We start from the raw sequence: 23,521 nt of genomic DNA on the forward strand, positions 1-23,521 counted from the left end.
TCTGCACTGTAACATATGGGATTGCCATGGGTAGGCATTGATTCAGTAGCAACTGGTACACATCATGAAAAAGAAAGTACTCAGGATTTTATCTCTTAGATGAAATTGTTGTTGTAAAGTGTGTTCAAGTCGGTTCTAACTCATAGTAACCCTGTATAAGGTTTCCAAGGCTGTATATCTTTGAAGGAGCAGAAAACCTCTTCTTTCTCCTTCAGAGTGAGTGGTGGGCTTGAACTGCCAACCTTGTGATTCCAAGTCCATTGCTTATCATACCGAGTTACCATGCTCCCTTAGATAAAATGGAAGCCTTTAAAAGGGAATATGAAATGATGCAAATTTTGTAATGATTGTAAATTTCTCTGATGCAGTATGAAGGATGAAGTGCAGGGCTGAGCACCTATTAGGACCAAATTAGCTGGGAATCCTTGGCAGAGGTGGCTAAAGTATCAGATGTTCCAGGCCTGTGGTAAACTAAGGCAGCAATCCTAAAATGACTTGAGAGCTGTTTGTAGAGTGAACTGACTGAGTTTGTCAAATGATTAGATTTACTAAAAAAAACAAAAAAAACAAACAAAAAAAAAAAACAGAGACATTAGTGAATCCTAAGCATGAGCAAATATAAGACCATGTTTTTTATTAATTCTGTCAGCGAATATAAGGGCTAGGGGACACAGGACATTGTTACTGTCATAGAAATTGCATTCTAGTGAGAGATTGGCAGCAAACAAACAAAAATATTTCATTGTAATATTAGTATCATGAAAGAAACATACAGGGAGTTATGAAAGAAAATAAGGAAATGAGGACCTTAGTTTAGATGAAATGATCAAAATTTATCATTTAACTGAGACCCAAGGACTCATGGTATAGCACTGTAGATAAGCACTGGACTGTCAATTCAAACCCACCAGCTGCTCCTCAGAGGAGACGTATACAGGGTCTCTCTAAGTCGGAACCAACTTGACAGCACCTAACAACAGCAAAAGGAATGCTTTAGAGAAGAGCTGAAGAAAAGGAGTAAGACAAGAGGGCAGTCACAGACACAACTATGAGAAACACAATGTTTAGAAACATTGTTTATAAACAGCAAGCAAATAAACCTTCTTCAAGGAGATTAAAGAAGAACACCAGAGACATAAAAGAAAAACCAGAATATTACCTTTGATATGACAGAGGTTCTAGAACTGTGGTGTGCACCTCAGTGGCCAGTAGACATTTGTTGTTATCTTTATGTGCCTTGGAGTCGGTTCCAACTCATAGCAACCCTGTAACAGGGTTTCCAAGGCTGTAAATCTTTAGGGGAGCCGAAAGCCTCATCTTTTTCCTGCAGAACAGCTGGTAGTTTTGAACTGCTGACCTTAAGGTTTGTACCCCAATTCGTAACCACTACGCTAGCAGAGCTCTAGTAGACTTAGGGATATTTAAATATGAGTTAATGAAAATGAAATACAATGAAAAATTAAATTTCTTGGTAATTGAATCTTTTATAAGGATAAGCACAAAGCTGGTTCCTATGAGGAAGAAGTTAAAGATTTCCCAAATGTCCAAGCTACTTTACCACTCCATCGTCTTGAACATCAACTACTTCCTCTAGTCTTGGTACTCTCCCTCCTACCTTTGGGCTCAGTTATTTGTTCCAAAGTCTCACAGAACTTACCAATCATACTGCTAGTTAAGTGGTTTATTAGGGAAGTAACTCGGAATCCGGATCAATGGAAGTAATAGGAACAACTTAGGATACAGTTCTTCCATCAAGACAACTTCTCCTCACCCTCTGCCACCATGTTCCATTTAGGCCTTTTGCCACTGGCCTTGTTCCAGTCCTTCTCAGGCAAGGCTTACACACCTCCTAGGTCCAGGGGTTGACAAGACCCACCACAGCTGTCTCACACCTGTCTCCTGATGCTGCGACATCACTGTCTCTGGCAGTCTTCAATATTACAACTCCTTTTCTATCTCTCTTTCTTATCTCCCTCTAAAATGTCTGTCAAGGAAGCTGGTTATATTGCAAGCTCCCAATCAGTTTCAAGGATACCCTGCTTCTCTGCAAGACAAACCAGTCATCACTTGAGTTCCATGCACCTTATTTGCATTACCAGATTATGGATCTCCCCTACCCCACATACATGTGTACCTTATTTGCATAGACCCACCCAATCATTTTGTGGGAGACAGAAAACCAATCATGGCTAGATGGACCTTACTGAATATTAATTCACTGCACCATACTCAGTAAATTACCCATATATCAAGTGCTTAATAACGTATGTCACTAATAGCTGCCATATTGGATAACCTAAATATAGAACATTTTCAAAGACCTATTGAACAGTGTTACTCTAGAGGAAAGTTGATAGTATCAAAAAATGAAGAGATGTCAAGTGAGAGAGGAACTAAAAATAGAGCCATACTTATTTTTTCTGCTCTCAAGGTGTATACTAAGTATTTATAAAATCATCAAATGGAATTATAGATTTATAAGGGGGGACTCCCCATGTCTGTTTTTCATTAAGCAAGTTGATGTAATGCTAGTTATGTAAGGGATCTTAGCAATTCTAGTTTGCTGACCTCCCCACTCCTTTATTGTTCAATATAATTTACACAGGCTGCATTTTCAAGGATACCCATGGGACGAGAAAAGAGTACTCAGTCTAATGTTTTCCCTACAGTAATATGTTCTTGTAGTTAAGTGCTGTCGAGTCAGTTCCAACTCACAGTAACCCTATGTAGGGTTTCTAAGGAGTGGCTCATGAACTTGAACCACTGACCTTATGGTTCAAACTGACCTTGTGGTCCATTGCTTATCCTGCAGCACCACACCAGGATGTATCCAAATCAGAATTGAAAAAGACCTGTAAAACTTGAACCTAAAGATTTCTACTTAAATTAATAAGTCATGTTCCTCATATCACACTAATTGCAAAGGATTTGAGTATTTAAAAATTAATTGGAATTTCATAATACCATAGAGCTTTAGCTCAAAATACTTTTTTTTTTTTTTTTTTTGGTCTTCTATAGAATGTGCTTTGCCTTTAGGATAAATGTGCAGATTCCCCCTCTAATTCCATTATCAAATAATGGCTTGGTTTATACCCCAGCATTTATAATGTTTTCAAACAATATTTTACCAGTATTGGAAGCTTGAAAACAAATAATGCAATCACAAAAATCTCTTTAGAAACACTTCTGTTTAATAATATTATTAAAATTATTTCTTTGATAATTAACTGCTCTTTAAAAAAAATTAAACTAAAAGGGTGCAGAAACAAATATCTGTCATTATGGATAATGTATATAACTTAATGGGGAAGTTTCATCTCAAATATTATGAAATAAAAGAACCCAAGTTGGTTAATGTGTTTGCTTTTGCTTTGGAAATAAAAGAAATGATGATTAGAAGATGTGATTATGAAAAGAGAGAGCGTATATGACAGCAAGATTTAGCTGCTTTCTTACTCATCTTTTTGATAAATTTCAACAGAAGCAAGTTCAGTTGAAACATGGTTATTAGATTATCCTATTTGATGTGTGAAAAATCAAAAACTCCAAATATCTCAAGATCAAATATTGATAAAAATCTACAGTTGATTTAAGTTTGTGGAAGGAAAATTACTTAATATGCTTTTTGATTCCTATTACTATGGATATTATATGCAATCTCTGATGTACAACTAATTTCAAGGTTTGCTCCAGAGAAACAAGTTAAGACATCTTTACCAAGTATGAAGAATAGATTTTAGCAGTTGAACCCAAGGCCTTTTGTTCCAAACTTAACCAAAGCTCCCTGCTCAGGAATGCTTTTAGAGACCTTTAGAATGTTTTGTTAAGTTCCTTGCAGGTCAGCTTGGGAGGTCATGAAAGTAGCATGATGTAGCATCAATACTTTGGACTAACAAAAGGAACAGTGTCCTCTGAGTGCAAAAGCCATTCATTGTCTTCACATGATCCAAGGATCCAAGTGTAAAGTATAAATTCCTCAGCATGGCATCCGACTTCCTTCCCAATCTTCCTCTGTCTTCCTCTGTTTTCCTGGACATGGAACCTTCATTAAAACAAGAATACTCCCTATTTTTCAAACACATCTTGGATATGTCCCTTTTGTCTGTGATTTGTGACATATGCTAAAATGCTGTCTATTTTATTTTTCAATCTAATCTCTACCCATTAGTTAAGGTAGTCTGATTCTACCTTCCCCAAAGTCTTAGCTTTTTGTTTTTTTCTTTAACAAATAAAACCAAACCAAATACGTTGTCCTTGAGTCATCTCCAACTCACAGCATTGCCGTGTGTTACAGAGTAGAACTGAATTGTCCAGGGTTTTCTTGGCTGTAATCTTTACAGAACCAGGTTTCCAGGCATTCCTACCATGGCACACCTGGGTGGACTTGAACCTGTTAACCTTTCAGTTAGTTAGTATTGTTTTTGTTAAGTGCTGTCAAGTCAATTCCGACCCATAGCGACCCTGTATTATAGGGTTTCCAAGGAGCAGCTGGTGAGCTTGAACCACCGACCTTGCAGTTCAAATGACTTTGCAGTCGGACGCATTAGCCCACAGCACCACACCAGGACTCAATCATTTGTGGCACCCTGGTCTCGCAATATCCAAAACACTCACTTGACGTACATGAACTTACATTGCTGATTTATTTGTTTATGTGTGTGTATTTGCTTTCCAAATACACACACATAAACTGATGTGGTGGTGTAGAGTAAGTACTCAATTGCAAAGACAGTTTGAACCTAAAGGTTGCTTCAAACTCATCAGCCACTCCTCAAAAACCCTTTACAGCATTGCTATGTGTCAGCACCAACTTGATGACACTCACAGCAACATTTGCTTTCCAAAGGATATATATAACACCTTAGAGGGAAAGGGAATTAATTAACAGTCACAACACCATAAAACAAATATTGTTATACACAATGTTGTTGTTGTTATGTGCTGTGGAGTTGGTTCTGACTCATAGTGACCCTGTACAGGGTTTCTGAGGCTATAAATCTTTACGGGAGCAGAAAGTCTCATCTTTCTCCTGTGAAGCAGCTGGTGGTTTCAAACTGTTCACCTTGAGGTTTGCAGCCCAATTCGTAACCATTACGCTACTTCCGTTCTAACTCATAGAGACCTATGTACAACAGAACGTAGTACTGCTCAGTTCTGTGTTAGCCTCACAGTTGTTATGTTTAAGCCCATTATTGCTGCCACTGTGTCAGTCCATCACCTTGGGGGTCTTCCTCTTTTTCATTGACCTCTTTACCAGACATGATGCTGTCCAGAGACTGGTCCTTCCTAACAACATGTCCAAAGTATGGCACACTGTCTCGCCCATGTTCCCTTCTAAGAAGCATTCTGGCTGAACTTCCTCCAAGATAGATTTGTTTTTTTTTTTTCTGAAAACCTGTGATAATTTCAATATTCTTTGCCAACACCATAATTCAAATGCATTAATTCTACAGTCTTCCTTATTCATTGTCCAACTTTTACATGCGTATGAGGTGATTGAAAGTACCATAGTTTGGGTCAGGCTTACCTTAGTCCTCAAACTGATATTTTTGCGCTTTAATATTTTAAAGAGGTCTTTTGCTGCAGATTTGCCTGCTGCAATGTATCATTTGATTTCTTGACTGCTGCTTCTCATTGATTGAGGATCCAAGTAACATGAAATCTTTGGCAACTTCAATCTTTTCTCATTTATCATGATGTTATTTATTGGTGCAGTGGTGAGGAGTTTTGTTTTCTTTGCATTGAGCTGCAATCAATACTGAAGACTGTGGTCTTTGATCTTCATCACGAAGTATTTTAAGTTCTCCTCTCTTCGATTCTTTCAAGCAAGTTTGTATCATTGCATATCATAGGGTTGTTAATGAATCTTCCTCAAATCCTGATGCCACTCGCTTCTTCATATAACCCAGTTTCTCAGATTATTTGCTCAACATAAAGAGTGAATAAATATGGTGATGGAAGTATACAACCCTGACACATACCTTTCCTGAGTTTCAACCATTCAGTATTCCCTTGTTCTGTTCTAATGACAGTTTTTATTCATCTGTTTCACATCATCATTTCTTCTAGTTGCTTTCAGTTCTCTAAGTTCAATATCAAGTTACAGAGTCTCTTCTGGCATCTATTCTTGGTCTATGCATAGGTTCCTCATGAGCACATGTTCTGAAATTCCCATTCTTCACAATGTTATCCATATGTAAACATCTTTCTGGTTTTCTCAGCTTTCAGACAAGATCCATCTGATGTCAGCAATGATACCCTTCCCTACCATGTCCTCTTCTGAATCTGGCCTGAATTTCTTGCAGATCCCTGCCCATGTACTGTTGCAACAGTTTGTTTGTTTTTGTGTTTTTTTTTTAATGCATTCAGTAAAATGTTACTTACATTTGATGTTAATGATGTTGTTTGGTGATTTCTGCATCCCATTTGATCACCTTTCTTTGAAATGGTCACAAATATCTGAATCTTCCAACCAGTTGTCCAGGTAGCTGTCTACCAAATTTGTTGACATAAATGAGTGAACACATCCAGCATTGCATTACTTTGTTAAAACATTTCAATTTTAATTTCATCAATTCATGGAGTCTTGTTTCTTACCAATGCCTTTAGTGCAGTTTGGATTTCGTTCTTCAATACTGTGGGTTCTTGATCGTATGGTACCTCTTGAAATGCTTAAACATTGACCAGGTATTTTTGATATAGTGACACTGTGTATTCCTTCCATCTTCTTTTTTCTTGCTTCATTCAATATTTGGTCTTTAGAATCCTTCAGTAATGCAAGTCAAGGCTTGTATTTTCCTAAAGTTCTTTCAGCCTGAGAAATACTGAGCATGTTCTTCTGACTTCAGGTCTTTTCACATTTCATTATAATATTTGACCTTGTCTTCTTCAGCTAAGCTTTGAAATTTTCTGTTCAGTTCTTGTAGTTCATTAATTCTAGTTGTTTTAGCTGCTCTACTCTCAAGAGCAAGTTTCAGAGTCTCTTCTACCATCTATTTTGGTGTTTTCCTTTGTTCCTATCCTTTTAAAGACCTTCTTCTTCCTTCATGTATGATGTTCTTGATGTCATCCCACAGCTTCTCTGGTCTCTGGTCATTAGTGTTCATTGTGTTAAATCTGTTCTTGAGATGGTCTGTAAACTTCCTGTAGGATAAGCACTGGACTGTGAAACAAAGGTTTGGCCATTCAAACCTACCAGGTGCTCCTTGGAAACCCTATACAAGGTCACTATGAGTTGGAACCAACTCAATAGCACTTAACAACAATAATAGCATACTCAAGGTTGTATTTTATCTCTTGTAGACTAAATTTTTTTCTTCAGCATCAGCTTTAACCAGTATAGCAATAATTGATGCTCTGTTCCACAATCAGCCCCTGGCTTTGTTTTGGCTGATATTGAGCTTCTCCGTGGTCATTTCCTACAGATGTAATCAATTTGATTCCTCTGTACTCCATCTGGTGAAATCCATGTGTATAGTTGGTGCTTATTAGTTGAAAAAGGGTATTTACAATAAGTCACTGGTCTTGCAAAATTCTGTCATGCGATCTTCTGCATAATTTCTGTCACCAACATCCCATTTTCCAATTTCCTCTTTGTCTCCAGCATTCCCATTCCTATCAACAGTAATTATCAATGCGTCTTGATTGCATGTTTGATCAATTTCAGACTGAAGAAGTTGGTAGAATTCTTCAGTTCCTTCATCATTGGGTTTAGTGGTTGGTGTGTCACTTTGAGTAACAGTGGTATTATCTGGTCTTCTTTGTAGATGTATGGATATTATCCTATTACAGTCAGCATTGTACTTCAAGATAGATCATAAAATGCTCTTTTTAATGATGAATATGAGGCTATTCCTCTTCAGTTTGTTGTTCCTGTTTGTTGATTGTCTGATTCAGAACAGCCAATAAAGTCCATTTCAGCTTGTTAATGCCTATGATATCAATCTTTATTCATTCAATTTTATTTTGACTTCCAATTTTCCTAGATTCATAATTCATATATTACACATTCTGATAATGCAGCTGTTTTCTCATTTTGAGTTGTGCCCCATCAGCAAATGAAGGTCCCCAAAACTTTGCCCCATGCACATCATTAAGATCAACTCTACTTTGAAGAGGCAGCTCTTCCGCTGTCATATTTTGAGTGCCTTCCACCCTGAGGAGCTTATTCTTTGGCACTATATCAGATAATGTTCTTCTGTCTTCAAGGTTTTTAGGGGCTAACGATTCAGAAATTATCTGCTTCTCCTTCTTAGTCTTAGTCTGTAAGATCCTCTGAAACCTGTCCACTATGAGTGACCCAGCTGATATTTAAAATACTTATGCCCTAGCTTCCAACATCACAACAACATGGAAGACACCACAGTATGACAAACTAATAGACGAATGGTGGTTTACTAGCCCATGAGAATTCTACAATTACATAATTGTAGAATTCTGTGAACTGTCCAATTTCCATCTCTCACCTGTTATTGATGACCCTCTCATTTCTCTCAGTCTTCTGTCATTAATCAAATGCCTAATGTATGTCTCCAAATACTTCAGAACATTTCCACATGGATGTTCCACCGTCACCCAGAACTCAGCATGTTGAAAGTCTCACTCATCCTCAGACTGGATTCCACTCCCCCTCCCCTTAGCCAGCTACTTTGCTTCTCTTTCTCCTTTCCTCCTCTAATGCTTGAGTCATTTTCTCCTTTCATATTTCCTCTTCCATGGTTGCCTTTCTTTTCAAATCTTACTCCTAACACCCTGGTTTAGTCTGTCAGTATTTCACATATAAATGACTTAGACAATGCCCAAACTGGTTTTTCTGCTTTGCATTATTTCTATGTGCACACACACCCTCTAATCAGTAATACATATGGTCACTTGTTAATTTTCCTAAAATTGATGAAAATATTCTTGATGCCTTTAAAGCCCTCCCATGAGTCCCAATATCTACAGAGTAAATTTTAATAAGCAGTCTAAAACAACAAACACATAGAGTGGCATGTAAGATATTTCTTGACCTGGATCATTTTCTTGTTCCCCCATAAATTCCTCCTTTCTTTTATATATGTCCACCCTACCTATTAAGGTACCTAATGCAATAACAAATGTTTTAAACAATGGAGATTTAATGGGGAGACCAAATTTAGTTTAGGAAAATGTTTTGGAATTAGGGAATGGATTTAAAGGGAATTTTTTAGTTGTTACAGTGAGAAACTAAGACGTCTGTCCTGATTTTAGCGTCTTTGTTTATGTGTAAATACATCTTACTTTGGGAATCCATTCTCATAGCTAATGAATTGCAGGTATTATAAAAGTAAAAGCAACCTAACTCTTGAGCGAGTCACCATGTAAGCTGTGCTCTCCATTTAATTTTGCAGGGAGCCTCGCAAGGTGGTCCTGCATAAAGGATCCACTGGCTTGGGCTTCAACATTGTGGGCGGGGAAGATGGAGAAGGTATTTTTGTATCCTTCATTTTGGCTGGTGGACCAGCAGACCTAAGTGGGGAGCTCCAGAGAGGAGACCAGATCCTATCGGTGAGTATTACTCTTTATTCTTCAAACTTGACACTATCATGAAAAAAGTCACTTAATTCTGGCTCCAAAAAAAAACAACAGTAATACAAAAGAGGTAAGGGTGAGAACTTTATGCTTTAGGTGTGTGCTAGAGTTTAAGTGGTATCCAGCTGCTTGATCCTTGTTAAACTTTCCTCAGAGAAATGTAAAAGGGCTGGTCTTCTTTTAGATTTTCAGAGACATATATCCTACTATTGCTGTTGTTATTACATGTCATTGGGTTGGTTCCAACTCATAGCATCCCTGTATAGGGTTTCCAAGGAGTGGCTGGTGAGTTTGAACAAAGGACTTTATGGTTCACAATGACATTGCAGTCCAGTGCATTATCCTCCAATACCACGCCAGGACTCCATCCTACCATTGTTGTTGTTAAGTGCCATCGAGTCAGTTCTGGCCCATAGCGACCCTGTGTAGGGTTTCCAAGGAGCAGCTGGTGTGCTCGAACCACCAACCTTGCAATTCACACGGCTTTGCAGTCTGGCGCATTAACCCACCATGACACACCAAACACTGAAAATTGTGCCTTTTTAAACTGGTATGTTACATATTACTGAAATGCTATTCTTACATAAACACATGAACATACTATACAAATTATAACTTTAAAACATGTATAATTTGATGTTTTCCTAACTATGTAAGAAAGTGCATAAAATAATGTTAAATCCAGTTTTTGTGGTAGTGATGAGGGGTAGCTGAGCTTCCATTTACGTAAGTACAAATATTACCAGTGTTGTAAGGGAAAAAAAAAAACCTCAAACTCAAATGTCTTATAGTAACCATTTTATTAGGAAGATGGTAAGACAAAGTCAAGTCATCTGAATGAAGTAAATCACTCAGCAACACTCAACAGCAAGAGTCCTTATAACCACATGTTCTTGTCGTTGTGAAGTGCCATCGAGTCAATTCAGTCTGATAATGACCCTGTATAGGGTTTCCAAGGAGCAGCTGGTGAGCTTGAACCACCGACCTTGCAGTTCAGACAGCTTTGCAGTCTGGCACATTAGCCCATAGCACCACACCAGGACTCCTTATAGATGATTTTAAAAAAGCAGAAGATTTCACCACAGAAGTATGACTGGTAGTAGGTCAATTCAACACTGTCATAGGTGGGATGCAGAAGCAGGGGAAGGACCATGAGTGAGATACATATAAAACTGTAAATTGGAAACGTTTACAGTATTGATCTTGGGATTCTTTGATCTGCCTACATGATGGCTGCAGTGTGACTCATGACCAGGTGGCCCTGGTACCTAACTTCTAGTTGACACACATCTGTAAATCATTAAGGGCACTGCCAGGCAAGTTCACTGAGGGCACGACTGCCCCTCCCTGGGGTTGCCAGGAGAGTTATAATCTGCCTTCAAACACACACTGCTCAAAGGCAAATCTACCATATTGCTGGTTAAGCAGAAAACCCAAAGTCATTGAATGCATTCAACTCATGGTGGACCTATATATAGATCTTAAATTTTTATAGGAGCAGATAGCCTCATTGTTCTCCCTTGAAGCAGCAGGGGAGTTTGAACTGATGACCTTTAGGTTAGCAGCCTACTGCCTATCGCACAGCCCCATTGGGGTTAGTTAAGGGTTAAAAATAACTCAAATGGAGGTTGAACTCATAATGTTTAAAATGAAATTGTTGTTTGTTGTTATGTGCTGTGGAGTCGGTTCCGACTCATAGCGACCCTGTACAGGGTTTCCAAGGCTGTAAATCTTGACAGGAGCAGAAAGCCTCATCTTTCTCCCATGGAACAGTTGGTAGTTTCGAACTGCTGACTTTGCAGTTCGCAGCCCAATTCGTAACCACTACGCTACAAGAGCAAATCAAATTAGGTACGTAATATTTGTTGCACTCACTGGCCTCAGAAAAACGTAAAGGGGTGGGGTTCTTTTAGACTTCCTGGCATATATTTCTTACTATTGTTGTTGTTAAGCACCATTTAGTCTGCTTCTGACTCATAGCAACCCTGATAGGGTTTCTGAGGAGCAGCTGTTGAGTTTGAACTGCAGATTCTACACAGAAGCCTACCATAAACTAATTATTTGTAATTTCAGCTGTAATAAATACACCAACAACAAGTTTTTAATAACTAATTTGCCAAGCATTTTACAAAAGTAATTTTTTTTTTTCATTTTTACAATCACACCAAAAGGTATTGTCCTACATTCAGATTAAGAAAATAAGGTTCAGAGAAATTAAGTAACTTGCCAAAAGTTGCATAACTGGAGAGAATCTAATTTGGGATTTAAATATTCTATTGTAATGCTCATCACATCTCTTTCTCTTCCCTCCCTTCTTTTTGCCTCCTCCTTTTCTTTCCTCTCTTCCTTCTCTTCTCATCCAATATATATTTATTGACTCTTTCTACTACATCAAGCTACCTCCCTAGTACAAGGTCTCTAATAGGTAGTTAAATTCATTGTGAGTGGCATGTCCATGCTAAACTTTCTGTAATCATGCAAATCATAGTGGAGAATTATATGAGTACAGTTTGATTGCTGAGGATATGATTCATAACTCAGCAGAGCTTTTCATTTGTGGTTTTTCATTGTATACATAGAGAAACATGTTTTCATTTTAGAGCTGTTATTTATAGTGAGAATTTTCTGAGTGACTACTAGTTAACTGTCATTCTCTGAAACACTCCATCTCCATGCATTGCACATACACACTCACAGAACTTAACCTACAGAGCAGAAATCAGTTAACCTGAGTAAAGGGCCAGGCACACTGCATATTTAGCCTTGTCTACATGTTCCTGTGATTTTCCAGCACATGCAGCCTCTTCTTACCCATTAAATAAGAGATCCCTGGAAGGGTGTTGGTTATGGAAGACATAGGGTAAGGTCTACTTTCAGTATCTTGTTCAACAATCCAAGGGATGAACCTCAGCCCTTCAATTACTCCTCCATCTACTCCATAGACACCTAAAATGATACATAATGTATTTGTTGTTGTTATTATTAAATGCCATGGATTCAATTCCAACTCACAGCAACCCTGTATAGGTTTTCCAAGGAGCAGCTAGTGTGTTTGAACTATCAACCTTGTGGTTCTCAGTCCAGTGCTGATCCTACTGTGTCTCACTAGAAGTTCTCAGAAGGTAGAAAGAGATAGAAAAGATTAATGAGTTGGAATGGCAAACAGAGGGAAAAAGTAGAAAGAGCTATTACATTGTAGGGATTACAGAATACAAAGTTTAAACATTTTTTTAAATGAATGAAATGAAAAGTTTTCTATTGTCTTTGAGATAATATGGATTCTGATGCAATTGTTGTTGTTAGGTGCCATTGAATTGGTTCTGACTAATAAAGACCCTGTATAGGGAGTCCTGGTGTGGCCCTGTGGGTTAATGCGCCAGACTGCAAAGCCGTTTGAACTGCAAGGTCGGCAGTTCAAGATCACCAGCTGCTCCTCGATAAACTCTAACTCTATATAGGGTCGCTATGGGTCGGACTTGACTCGACTGCACATAATAACAACAACAACATAGGGTCAGAAAAAAAGTGGAAAACCCCCAGCGAGATGGATTGGCAAAGTGGCTGCATCAATGGGCTCAAGTGTGGCAACAATAGTGAGGTTGGCTCAGGATCAGGCAGTGTTTCATTCTGTTGTGCATAGGGTCACTATGATTTGGTACTGACTCAATGGCACCTAACAACAACAAAAACAACATAGAGTTTCCAGGGAGCAGTTGGTGTATTTGGGCAGCTGACCTTGAGATTAGCAGCCCAGAGCTTATGCTACAGAGCCTTTCAAGTATAACATTATCAAGGACGTGTCAATGCTGAAAATACTATCTGTTTTTGCAAATGAAATGAAAGATGGAATATTTTTCTCATAGCTTTCTGAAATTTAGCATGTAGTATAAAAGTGGTTCAATGTAAATCAAAGAATTAGGATTTCATCACTATTATTCAAACTAGCACACCAACCACTAAAGCTTCAGAAGTCAAAGCATTATAATGAAATGTATAAAGACCTAGAGTTAGAAATCAAAGAAAAAAACATACTCAGCATTTCTCAAGCTGAGAGAATTGAAGAAAACATCCAAGCCTTAACTTGTGAAATACTGAAGAATTCTATGTGCAAAATATTGAACGATGCTGAAAGCATCAAAAGAAGATGGAAGGAATTACACAGTCACTGTACCAAAAAGAAATGAATGATGTTTAGCCATTTCAAGAGATAGCAAATGATTAAGAGTCAGTGATACTGAAGGAAAAAGTTCAAGGTGCACTGAAGGCATTGGCAAAGAACATGGATCCTGGAATTGATGAAATATAAATTGAAATATTTCAACAAACTAATGTAGCACTAGAGGCACTCACCCATCTATGCCAAGGAATTTGGAAGACAGCTACCTGGCCAACTGATTGAAGAGATCCATGGCATCAAGTTTAGAGGATGAGTCCATAACAACTTGGGATATGCAGATGATATGACCTTGCTTGCTGAAAGTAAAGAGAGATTAAAATATGTACTGATAGAGATCAAAGACTACAGCCTCCAGTATAGGTTGCACCTCAGTGTAAAAAAAACACCACTGGGCCAATAATTACCACCATGATAAATGGAGAAGGGATTGAAATTGTCAAAGACTTCATTTTGCTTGGATCCACAATCAACACTCATGTGAACACCAATCAAGAAATCAGGCGATGTATTGTACTGGGCAAATCTGCTCTTTAAAGTATTCAAGAGCAAGCATGTCAGTTTGAGGACTAAGGTACACCTGACCCAAGTCATGGTATTTTCAGTAGCTTCATCTGCATGTGAAAGTTGGGCAATGAGTAAGGAAAACCATAGAAGAATTGATGCATGTGAGTTATGATGTTAGAGAAGAATATGAAAAATACCATGTATTGCTAGAAAAACAAATAAATTTGTGTTGGAAGAAGCAAAGTCAGAATGTCCTTAAAAGTCAAGATAAGGAGACTTATCAAAGTCTTTCACATGTTAGATATTATCAGGAGGGACCACTCCCTGGAGAAGAGTAGCATGCTTTACAAAGTGAGGATTAGTGAAAGAGAGGAAGACCCCAAATGAGATGGATATGCACAGTGGCAGCAGCAATGGTCTGAAGCTTAACAATGATTGTGAAGATGTCGCAAGACCAGGCAGTGTTTCATGTTGTTGTGCATAAATTTTCTATGAGTTGGAACTGATGCAACAGCACCTAACAACAGCATCATCTAGAATTTCATTCGTTAACACAGTAAAAAAAGGAGGCTTGAGAAGCTCAACATGACAATGTGGAAAGGAAAAATGACAGAATAGCATTACTAACAATGGAATATGGAAAATAGAATCTTCTGTATCTATTGGTTCCATTAGACATAGAGGGGCAAGCTTTACACTTTGGGGTGGGGAAAAAAAACCTAGATAGCAATCAATTGTTGTTAAGTGCAATCAAGTGGGTTCTGACTCATAATAAACCTGTATAGGGTTCCCAAAGGGAGTGGCTGGTGAGTTTGAACCACCAACCTTATGGTTCAAACCTTGTGTTTCAGTGCTGTATCCTACAGCACCAATCAATAACTAAAGAAAAAGTCAAAACATACCACAAGCTCATATAAGGTTAATTTGGAAATAAGCCATGCTAAGAATAATAGTAGGGGTTAGCCTATAATCTCAATTGGTCTTCACAGAGAAGATACAGGTCTTTCTAATCTGGGACAGAAAGTCCAGGCCTACTTTCCAGAATTATTCTCCCTAGATAGTTTACTTGGAGTCCTGGTGTGGCACATGGGATAAGCACTGGACTGCTAGCTACAATGTCAGTGGTTTGAGCATAGGAGCCATTCCTCTGAAATCCTAGAATGGTCACTATAAATCAAACTGACTTGACACTTAACAACAACATCAGGTAGTTTACATATTAATGGTTTACTCTGAGTCCTGGTATGGTGCTGTAGAATAAGTACTGGACTGCTGACTTTAAGGTTGGCCGTTCAAACCCACCAATCTTTCTTGGAAACCCTATGCAGGGTCTTTATGAGTCAAAACCGACTTGACAGCATACAACAAAAATGAGTCAGAACCAACTGGACAACACTTAATAACAGCGTGTCAGATACCATACTTGGGCTTGAGATTTCAAAGACAAATTGAGATAAATACCCTGTACTAAAAATATTCACACCTTAAGATTGATATGTCAGTATATCATATATCATGTATCTATATGGCATAGTCCTGGTCTGGCACTGTAGGATACGCTCTAGACATGCTAAGCGCAAGGCCAGTGTTTCAAACTCTATACAGAGTCACTATGAGTCAGAACCAATTCAGTAACACTTAATAACAGCAACAATATGGCATAGTAAGGAAAGAGAGAAGGCAATGACATTTATAATATATCATATTGTAAGTTCTAAATCAATGTTGTCATTGTTAAGTTCCATCAAGTTGGTTCTGACTCATTAGGGCCCTGTATAAGATTTCCATGCAGTGGCTGGTGGGTTGAAGAAACCTTGTGGTTAGAAGTCCAGTGTTTAGCCTACAGTGTCACAATAGGACTCCAAATCAGTGTTAGATATTATTATTAACTATACTGTCAACTATGTTTTTTATTATTATTTAAGCTAGCCACATATAAGGAAAGCCTCTTTTAGATTGTCAGAGCTGTTCCATTTCCCAAAATACCTTTAACAGAAAAATGATATGGCAGCATTTTTATACATAATGTGCCAGACTGCAAAGCCATTTGAATTGCAAGGTCGGTGGTTCAAGCTCACTACTGCTCCTCGGAAATCCAATTCAGGGTCGCTATGGGTCAGAACTGACTCAAAGGCGCTTAACAACAACAACAGCTTAAAGACTGGATTCCTTATATGATGTTGTGTAATAAGCACTGGGCTACTGACCACAAGATTGGTAGTTCAAACCCATCAGCCATTCCTCAGAAACCCTCTATAGAGTGCTATGAGTTGGAACTGATGCTATGGCATTTAATAATAACTTAAAGAAAAGGTTCCCTGCTACAAGCATTCTTCACTAAAAACATCTCCTTACCAGTATGCATTATAAATCTCCAAGAAGCAGAGAAAGCATATAGTTTTTCTTTTCTTTTTCTTTTTAACTTTTTATTATGATTTGGGTGAAAATTTACAGAAAAGAATAGTTTCCGTTCTACAATTTGTACACATTTAGTTTGAAAGTATACAATTTTTCGTCAAACATATTTGACCAACAAACCTTTATACCAAGGAACAAAGACTCCAACAATGGGAAACCCTGGGATAGATATTTTTATAGTTCCCATTCTTGACTTTTCCAACTAAGTGGTTTTTCTTGCCAAGAAAGAACAAGAGACTAGCATTTTGCTTTCTTTTTTACATTTTGGGTGCCACCTAGTGTTCCTGAATTGCAAACTGAAAATGCAAAGTACCAGATCTCCCCTACCAGCTCCTAACTCCAGAACTGAAGTAGTTAAAATGATGAATGATAAAGAAATCATCACTTTAGGCTAAATTCCATACATGTATTATTAGTGGTCTTTTGTCTCTCATTTCTCCTTTGTGTATTGTACTAATAATCAGAGATTTGTTGTAATGTCTTATCCAATAACTCAACCATCTTAAGATGTTTGTGGAGAGGAAGGAGGAAGTTAGGACATCGGGCATGCAATCACATTAACTAGTACAGGAGCCTCCTCAGGCATTCTTCCTGCAGAGGGAAAGATAGAAATGTTTCTGTTACTATTTGTTTCAGTGCTCTGCTATGAAAAATATGGAGCAGTATACATAGAAGCAATACCCCTAGAAAGAGATTCTTTCTTGTCTCTCTAAGCAATTTTAGTTTTGTCTTGTCCCAGAAATCTAAAACACATCCCCACAGCTGAGCTGACTAACTCCATCACTTACTCTTGATGGACTTTAAGTACTTAGCTACCCTTCTTCCAAGACACACAATTGGGAAAATGTGTTGCCAGAGGGGGTATGAGGTTGTTGTTGTTGTTGTTGTTGTTGTTAAGTGCTGTCTAGTCAATTCCTGCTGTCTTGCAGTTCAAAAGGCTCTGCAGTCTGGTGCATTAACCCACAGCATCACACCAGGGAATGAGGTGGTGCTCAAAATTTTAAAAGAAAACAAAAGGCTAGAGGTGGAATTAGGTGGTTGAGGTGGTTTAGGTGAGGGCACATGGTTTTAAGGTGACCTGGATAGGGTTTCCAATGAATGGCTGGTGGGTTTGAACAGCCGACCTTGTGGTTAGCAGTCCAATGCTTATCTTACAGCAAGGGTACAATTGATAGTTATAAATTGTTTCATTTAAATTTAATTTGCTTTGTGGATTTATAATGAGTGAAAATGAGTTACAGCTCACCTCAAACTCAGATTACTTTGCCATCTTCATGTTTGTTGTTGTTGTTAAGTGCCATCGAGTCGGTTCTGACTTATAGCAACCCTGTACAGGGTTTCCAAGGCTGTAAATCTTTACAGGAGCAGAAAGCCTCATCTTTCTACCATGGAGCAGCTGGTAGTTTCAAACGGCTGACCTTATGGTTTGCAGCCCAATTCTTAACCACTACGCTACCAGAGTTCCTTATCTTCATGTTTAGAGCCAAATAATTGGCTTAGGACCTTATTTGCCTAGCCCTGGCCCTAGCATAGGACAAACTGACAAGGTCACCCTTGTATTATTGTCTCAAAGAACAACTGTAAATCTCATCTGATATTCTGACTGAAATCGAACTCTTTTTTAAGTTCCCACCATTCCCCCCCAAAATTTTTTAAATAATTTTTTGAGGTAGCCTGACCCAAGCCATAGTATTTTTAATAACTTCATATGCATGCAAAAGCTGGTCAGTGAATAAGGAAGACTAGAAGAACTGATGCTTTTGAGTTATGGTGTTGGAGGAAAATATTGAAAGTGCCATGGACTGTCAAAAGAACCAACAGATCTATGTTGGAAGAAGTGCAGCCAGAGTGTTCCTTGGAGGCCAGGATGGCCAATCTTCATCTCATACTTTGGACATATTTTTAGGAGGGACCAGTCGCTGGAGAAGGACATTATGTTTGCTAAGGTGAAGGGTCAGAGAAAAAGAAAAAGACCCCCAGTGAAATGGATTAGCAAAGTGGCAGCATCAATGGGCTCAAGCATGGTGACAATTGTGAGATTGTACATAGGATCATTTCTTTCTGTTGTACATAGGGTCGCTATAAGTTGGTACCGACTCAATGGCACCTAACAACTACAACAGTGGTCCTCATAAAAACTTACAGACTTTGTCCCTTCAGGTCATTATGTTTTATCTTTTACCTCCTTCCTCTCCAGCTCTGGCTCTAACCCCATAAAAGAGTCTTGCTTTCACAGTTTTTGGAGCTTAAAATTTTTGCAAGTTTTGCTTTCAAGAACCGGAGTGTTTCCATAACCTGTGCAGAGGTTAGCAAGAAGGACCTCTCCCCAGCACTGTGCTGCTTTGTGACTTGGTCACCAAAAGCACAATTGCTTAAATGAGAAGTCTTACAAAGTCTCTTACCCAAGCAACACCTTCAGCTTCTCGCCTCTGAGTCTGAATCCTTGGATTAACCCAAATTCCGTCAAATTCATCCCTCAGGAATAACATCAATCCAACTCTAGTCCCCCCTGTCCAGGAGAGCATTCTTCTCCAAGCACAGCACTCCTTCCTGCACCCTCCCCACCAAAAGTGAAAGTCTCAGAGACCAACATTGGCACAAACATAGCAGGATATATTTCCAAACTCAGGTGACTCAATATCTGCTAAGGGTGATTTCACTGTTTCTCTTCCAAAAAATGGGTAGCCCTGCCTTTGTATACATCATTGTGACCAAAGCCTATCATACTTTTGCTTAAGAAAACTATAGAGTTAATATCTTTAACTCTACAGTTAGCAAATACCATGATATTTTCCAGTAAGATTTCAAAAACTCAGTGTCCTATATCAGCCAGGACACCTCTTATAAACTTCAAAGTGAAATCTAATCAAGTTGAGATGATTTCTTTCAAAGGCTGAAGACTCTTGTCCTAAAGTTGGCCAGCTAAATTCAGGTTTCTGGTCCAGAAACCATGTGGAGGTTTATTTCAGGATTTTCTCTCTGGTGGACCCCACTCTTTCTATACCCACTGGTTTTTGGTCTCAGGGTTGAGGCCCTGTTTTGCCTCTCCTAGTTCTGGCAACTATCTTCCTGTCTTATTAGATTTGTCTTCCTGCTCAACCCAGAGCCCACAGTTTGCTTATTGGAGGTACCATTCCCAATAAAAATAGGTGTGTGCAGTAAAAAGACTTAGAGTGTGGATGATTCCACATTTGAGGCCTAAAGTCCCTTCTGATTGCTCGGTGCTTACAAAGCTCCCCCCTCACATACAGACTTCCAGTGTTTGGAAGGAGTGAGCCTTCTCCTAGGCCTATCTGATCATGCCATTGCTCCACTTTCCCTAAACATGCCAATCGCTTTCCTGATTCTTAACATGGCCTACAGGGATTGGCAAGGTTGGCCCTGTCTGGCTGGCTGGTCTCATCTCATATCATATTACCTTTTCTCGCTTATACTCCAGTCACCCTGGTTTTTCTTTACCTCCAAACAAAGATGCTATTCAAATTAGTTAAAAACTTAACATGACCATGGCCTCAGCTCAGACAATCAATGGACCAAGAGTGCCTCACCTGCAGCACTGTGGGAACAGGGGGTTGGGGTTCTAGATAGCCATGGTTGTGGCTCAGAACAACAATTATTTATTCACTAACCACATGTATTCACTTTCTGAAAGTGAAGAGGACTTAAAACATTTACTGATGAAGATCAAAGAACACAGCCTTTGGTATGGATTACATCTCAATGTCAAGAAAATAAAAATCCTCACCACTCGACCAATAAACAACATTCTTATCAACGGAGAAAAGATTGAAGTTATCAAGGACTTCATTCTTTTTGGATCAACTATCAACACTCATGGAAGCAGCAGTCAAGAGATCAGACAACGTATTGCATTAGGCAAATCTGCTGCACAAAACCTTTTTAAAGTATTGAAGAGCAAAGATGTCAGCTTGAGGACTAAGGTGTGCCTGACCCAAGCCATGTTATTTTCAGTAACCTCATATGGATGTGAAAGCTGGACAGTGAATAAGGAAGATCGTAGAAGAATTGATGCCTTTGAATTATTGTGTTGGAGGAGAATAATAAAAGTGCCATGGGCTGCCAAAAGAACCAATAGATCTGTTTTGGAAGAAGTGCAGCCAGGGTGCTCCTTAGAGGCCAAGATGGCCAAACTTTGCCTCTCATACTTTGGGACATATTGTCAGGAGGGAACAGTCGCTGGAGAAGGATATCATGCTTGGTAAGATGGAGGGTCTGAGAAAAAGAGGAAGACCCCCAATGAGATGGATTGGCCAGGTGGCAGCATTGATGGATTCAAATGTGGCAACGGTAGTGAGATTGACCCAGGATCGGGCAGTGTTTCATTCTGCTGTGCATGGGGTTGCTATGAGTCGGTTCTGACTTGATGGCACCTAACAACAACAACAAACCACATGAAAGAGTTTCATCATTATAACAAAAGGAATCATTATGCGATTGAGTGCAGACGGATCAGCAGTCCTGCTTCCTGTGTTCTAAGCTTTCTCCTGTCACAGGGTCTGTGCATGTGATGAATTTCCTCTGAAGAGAAACTTAACTGTGAACACAGGGCCTCTGATTACCTAAACGGAACCAGAGAGCACATTGCCTATGGTTTTATTTAAGAAGCATCCCCATTATCTGATTTCAAACTTGGTTGTACATTAAATATTAACTTAATAAACTTATGGGGTCAGTAGGAAATCAAGATGAACGTTGTTGTTCCTGTTAGATATTAATGAGTCCATTCTGTCTCATAGAGACTCCATGTGCCACACTAGAACTGCCTCATTGGGTTTTCTTGGCTTTAATCTTCTTGAAAGCAGATCACCAGATCTTTCTCTCACAGAGCAGGAAGGCAAGTTTCAACTTCCAGCTTTGCAAGCTGCTATCAAGTGTTTAACTCTTTTTGCCACCAAGCTCCTTTGATGAACATTTCTGCTGTCCAACTATATTCCTTTAGTCCTCATGATTCACTGTGTCTTTAGCACATTACATATCACAATTTGTAGAGATGCAGCCAAATACTATGTGGCCAACATATACCTAAAGGTAGGCTTCTAATTGATAAACCCCAGAAAGACTACTCCAGGATTCAGTTTAATTAGCCCTCAAAAGTCTCAAATTCAGCATGCTTTTCTCTGTTTATGTTCAACAATAAAAAAAAGTCTAAAATCTAGTGTAGTGACACCAGTTTCAGTTTTCCTCAAAGTGTTATTCATAAAAGCGTGTTCTATATAACACCAAAAACCAAATCAAAACCACTGCCATAGAGCTCACACCAACTCATAGCACCCTATAAGACAGAAAGGAACTGCCTCACAGGGTTACCAAGACTGGAAGTCTTTATGGATATAGACTGTCACATAGTTCTCCTGTGGAGTGGCTGGCATGCTTGAACTGCTGACCTTTAAGTTAACGACAAATACTTTAACTGCTATAGTACCAGGCTCCTTCATAAAACATATAACCGTTTTATCCATGAGTTGGGGATTGACTAGATGGCAGATAGCAACAATAACATCTTTAGCCTGGGAATGTGAGAAGGCTTCCTACAGAAGTATCTGTCCAACAAGGGAGCCCAATTAAGCAGAAACAATGGAAATGAGGGATAAAGTATCTAACAGTTTTTTAATATCTGCTTAACACCAAGAAATATACTATGATTTCATTGAATCCTCACAACAACCTTGTTGGGATGGAAGGTCAAAGAAATTAAGTAATTTGCCTAATATTACACAGATAATTAGCAATGATACTAATATTTGGATTATTATTACTTTCAATTTCAAAGTTATGGTTTTTCTACAAAGCCAATCTTCAGAAAGAAATGGAGTTTGGCAATTTGCTTCTGTCTGAGGCTGTCAGCATGCAAAACAAGTTAGGGGTGGGGGGGTTGGGAATAGAAATTTCTGGAATAATACAGAACTTTCAAAGGGACACATGAGCTGCCCCAGGAAGTCATTATGCATATAGATTCTAAGATTTGATGTGACTTAGGAACAATGGAGCGCTCCTCTGAAGCTTCCTACAGGGCAATTCCTGTATCTTATTCATCTTTTCATATCTGCTGATGAACAGAGAACGTTAATGAATGATTGTACAAATGAACGAATGAACAAACGACTCACACTTGCTCACTTCTCTGAATACAGCAGAGGGTCCTACAGGGTCTTTTTCAGTGAAATTTATGTGATTCTCAGGCCCAAATGACTCCTCTGCCCTGCCAATTAAAAATATATTAAAGTCTTTAGCTTTCAGGCCAAAGGGATATGTTCTTCAGTTCAAACAAGCCAGACCCTTTCCTAATTAACTAACTGAGTGTCCATATAACATAAAAAATGTTAAATATTTTATTGCAGAAAAATGCTAAATATGTGATTTTTTTTTTTTTTTTAACAAATTTGTCAATCTGTATATGCTCTATTTCCAAAAAGATGTTCAGGTTGTCAAAAGTTCCTGTATGAGCTTGAAAGGATAGATGAATGTCTAATCTGGCGCTTTCATGTAAGCATTAAAATGGGGCTATAACCTCTGGCCCCTGATAAAGGGGAAACCCTGTAGAGACATCTCAAGTAGGAGAGTAAACGTGAAGTACGATGTTCAAGGGAATTTTGAAATGAACTGAGTTTTGTCTGTGAATAATATATTGTGCTGACTGATTCCTAATAATACCATACATCCATATGGATATATATGTGTGTGTGTGTTGTTGTTATTAAGTGCCATCAAGTCAGTTCCAATTCATAGCAACTCTGTAGAGGGTTTCTAAGGAGTGACTGGTGAGTTTGAACTGCCAACTTGTGGTTAGCAGTCTAAAGCTTATCCTATAGTGCCACATCAGGACACTCACTGTCTCTCTCTCTATATATA

The 23,521-nt window shown here is 38.7% G+C and overlaps 1 protein-coding gene across 1 annotated transcript in view; it reads left to right on the forward strand.

The window, feature by feature from the left end:
* Positions 1-23,521, forward strand: part of DLG2 (discs, large homolog 2 (Drosophila)) — a 1,151,973-nt gene that overhangs the window by 648,751 nt on the left and 479,701 nt on the right. The window contains exon 12 of the mRNA XM_006864974.1: positions 9,372-9,528. Coding sequence (XP_006865036.1) covers positions 9,372-9,528 — 157 coding nt within the window. The remainder of the gene's footprint in view (positions 1-9,371; positions 9,529-23,521) is intronic.

Source organism: Chrysochloris asiatica, unplaced genomic scaffold, assembly GCF_000296735.1.
Source record: "Chrysochloris asiatica unplaced genomic scaffold, ChrAsi1.0 scaffold00074, whole genome shotgun sequence".
Classification (NCBI taxonomy): domain Eukaryota; kingdom Metazoa; phylum Chordata; class Mammalia; order Afrosoricida; family Chrysochloridae; genus Chrysochloris; species Chrysochloris asiatica.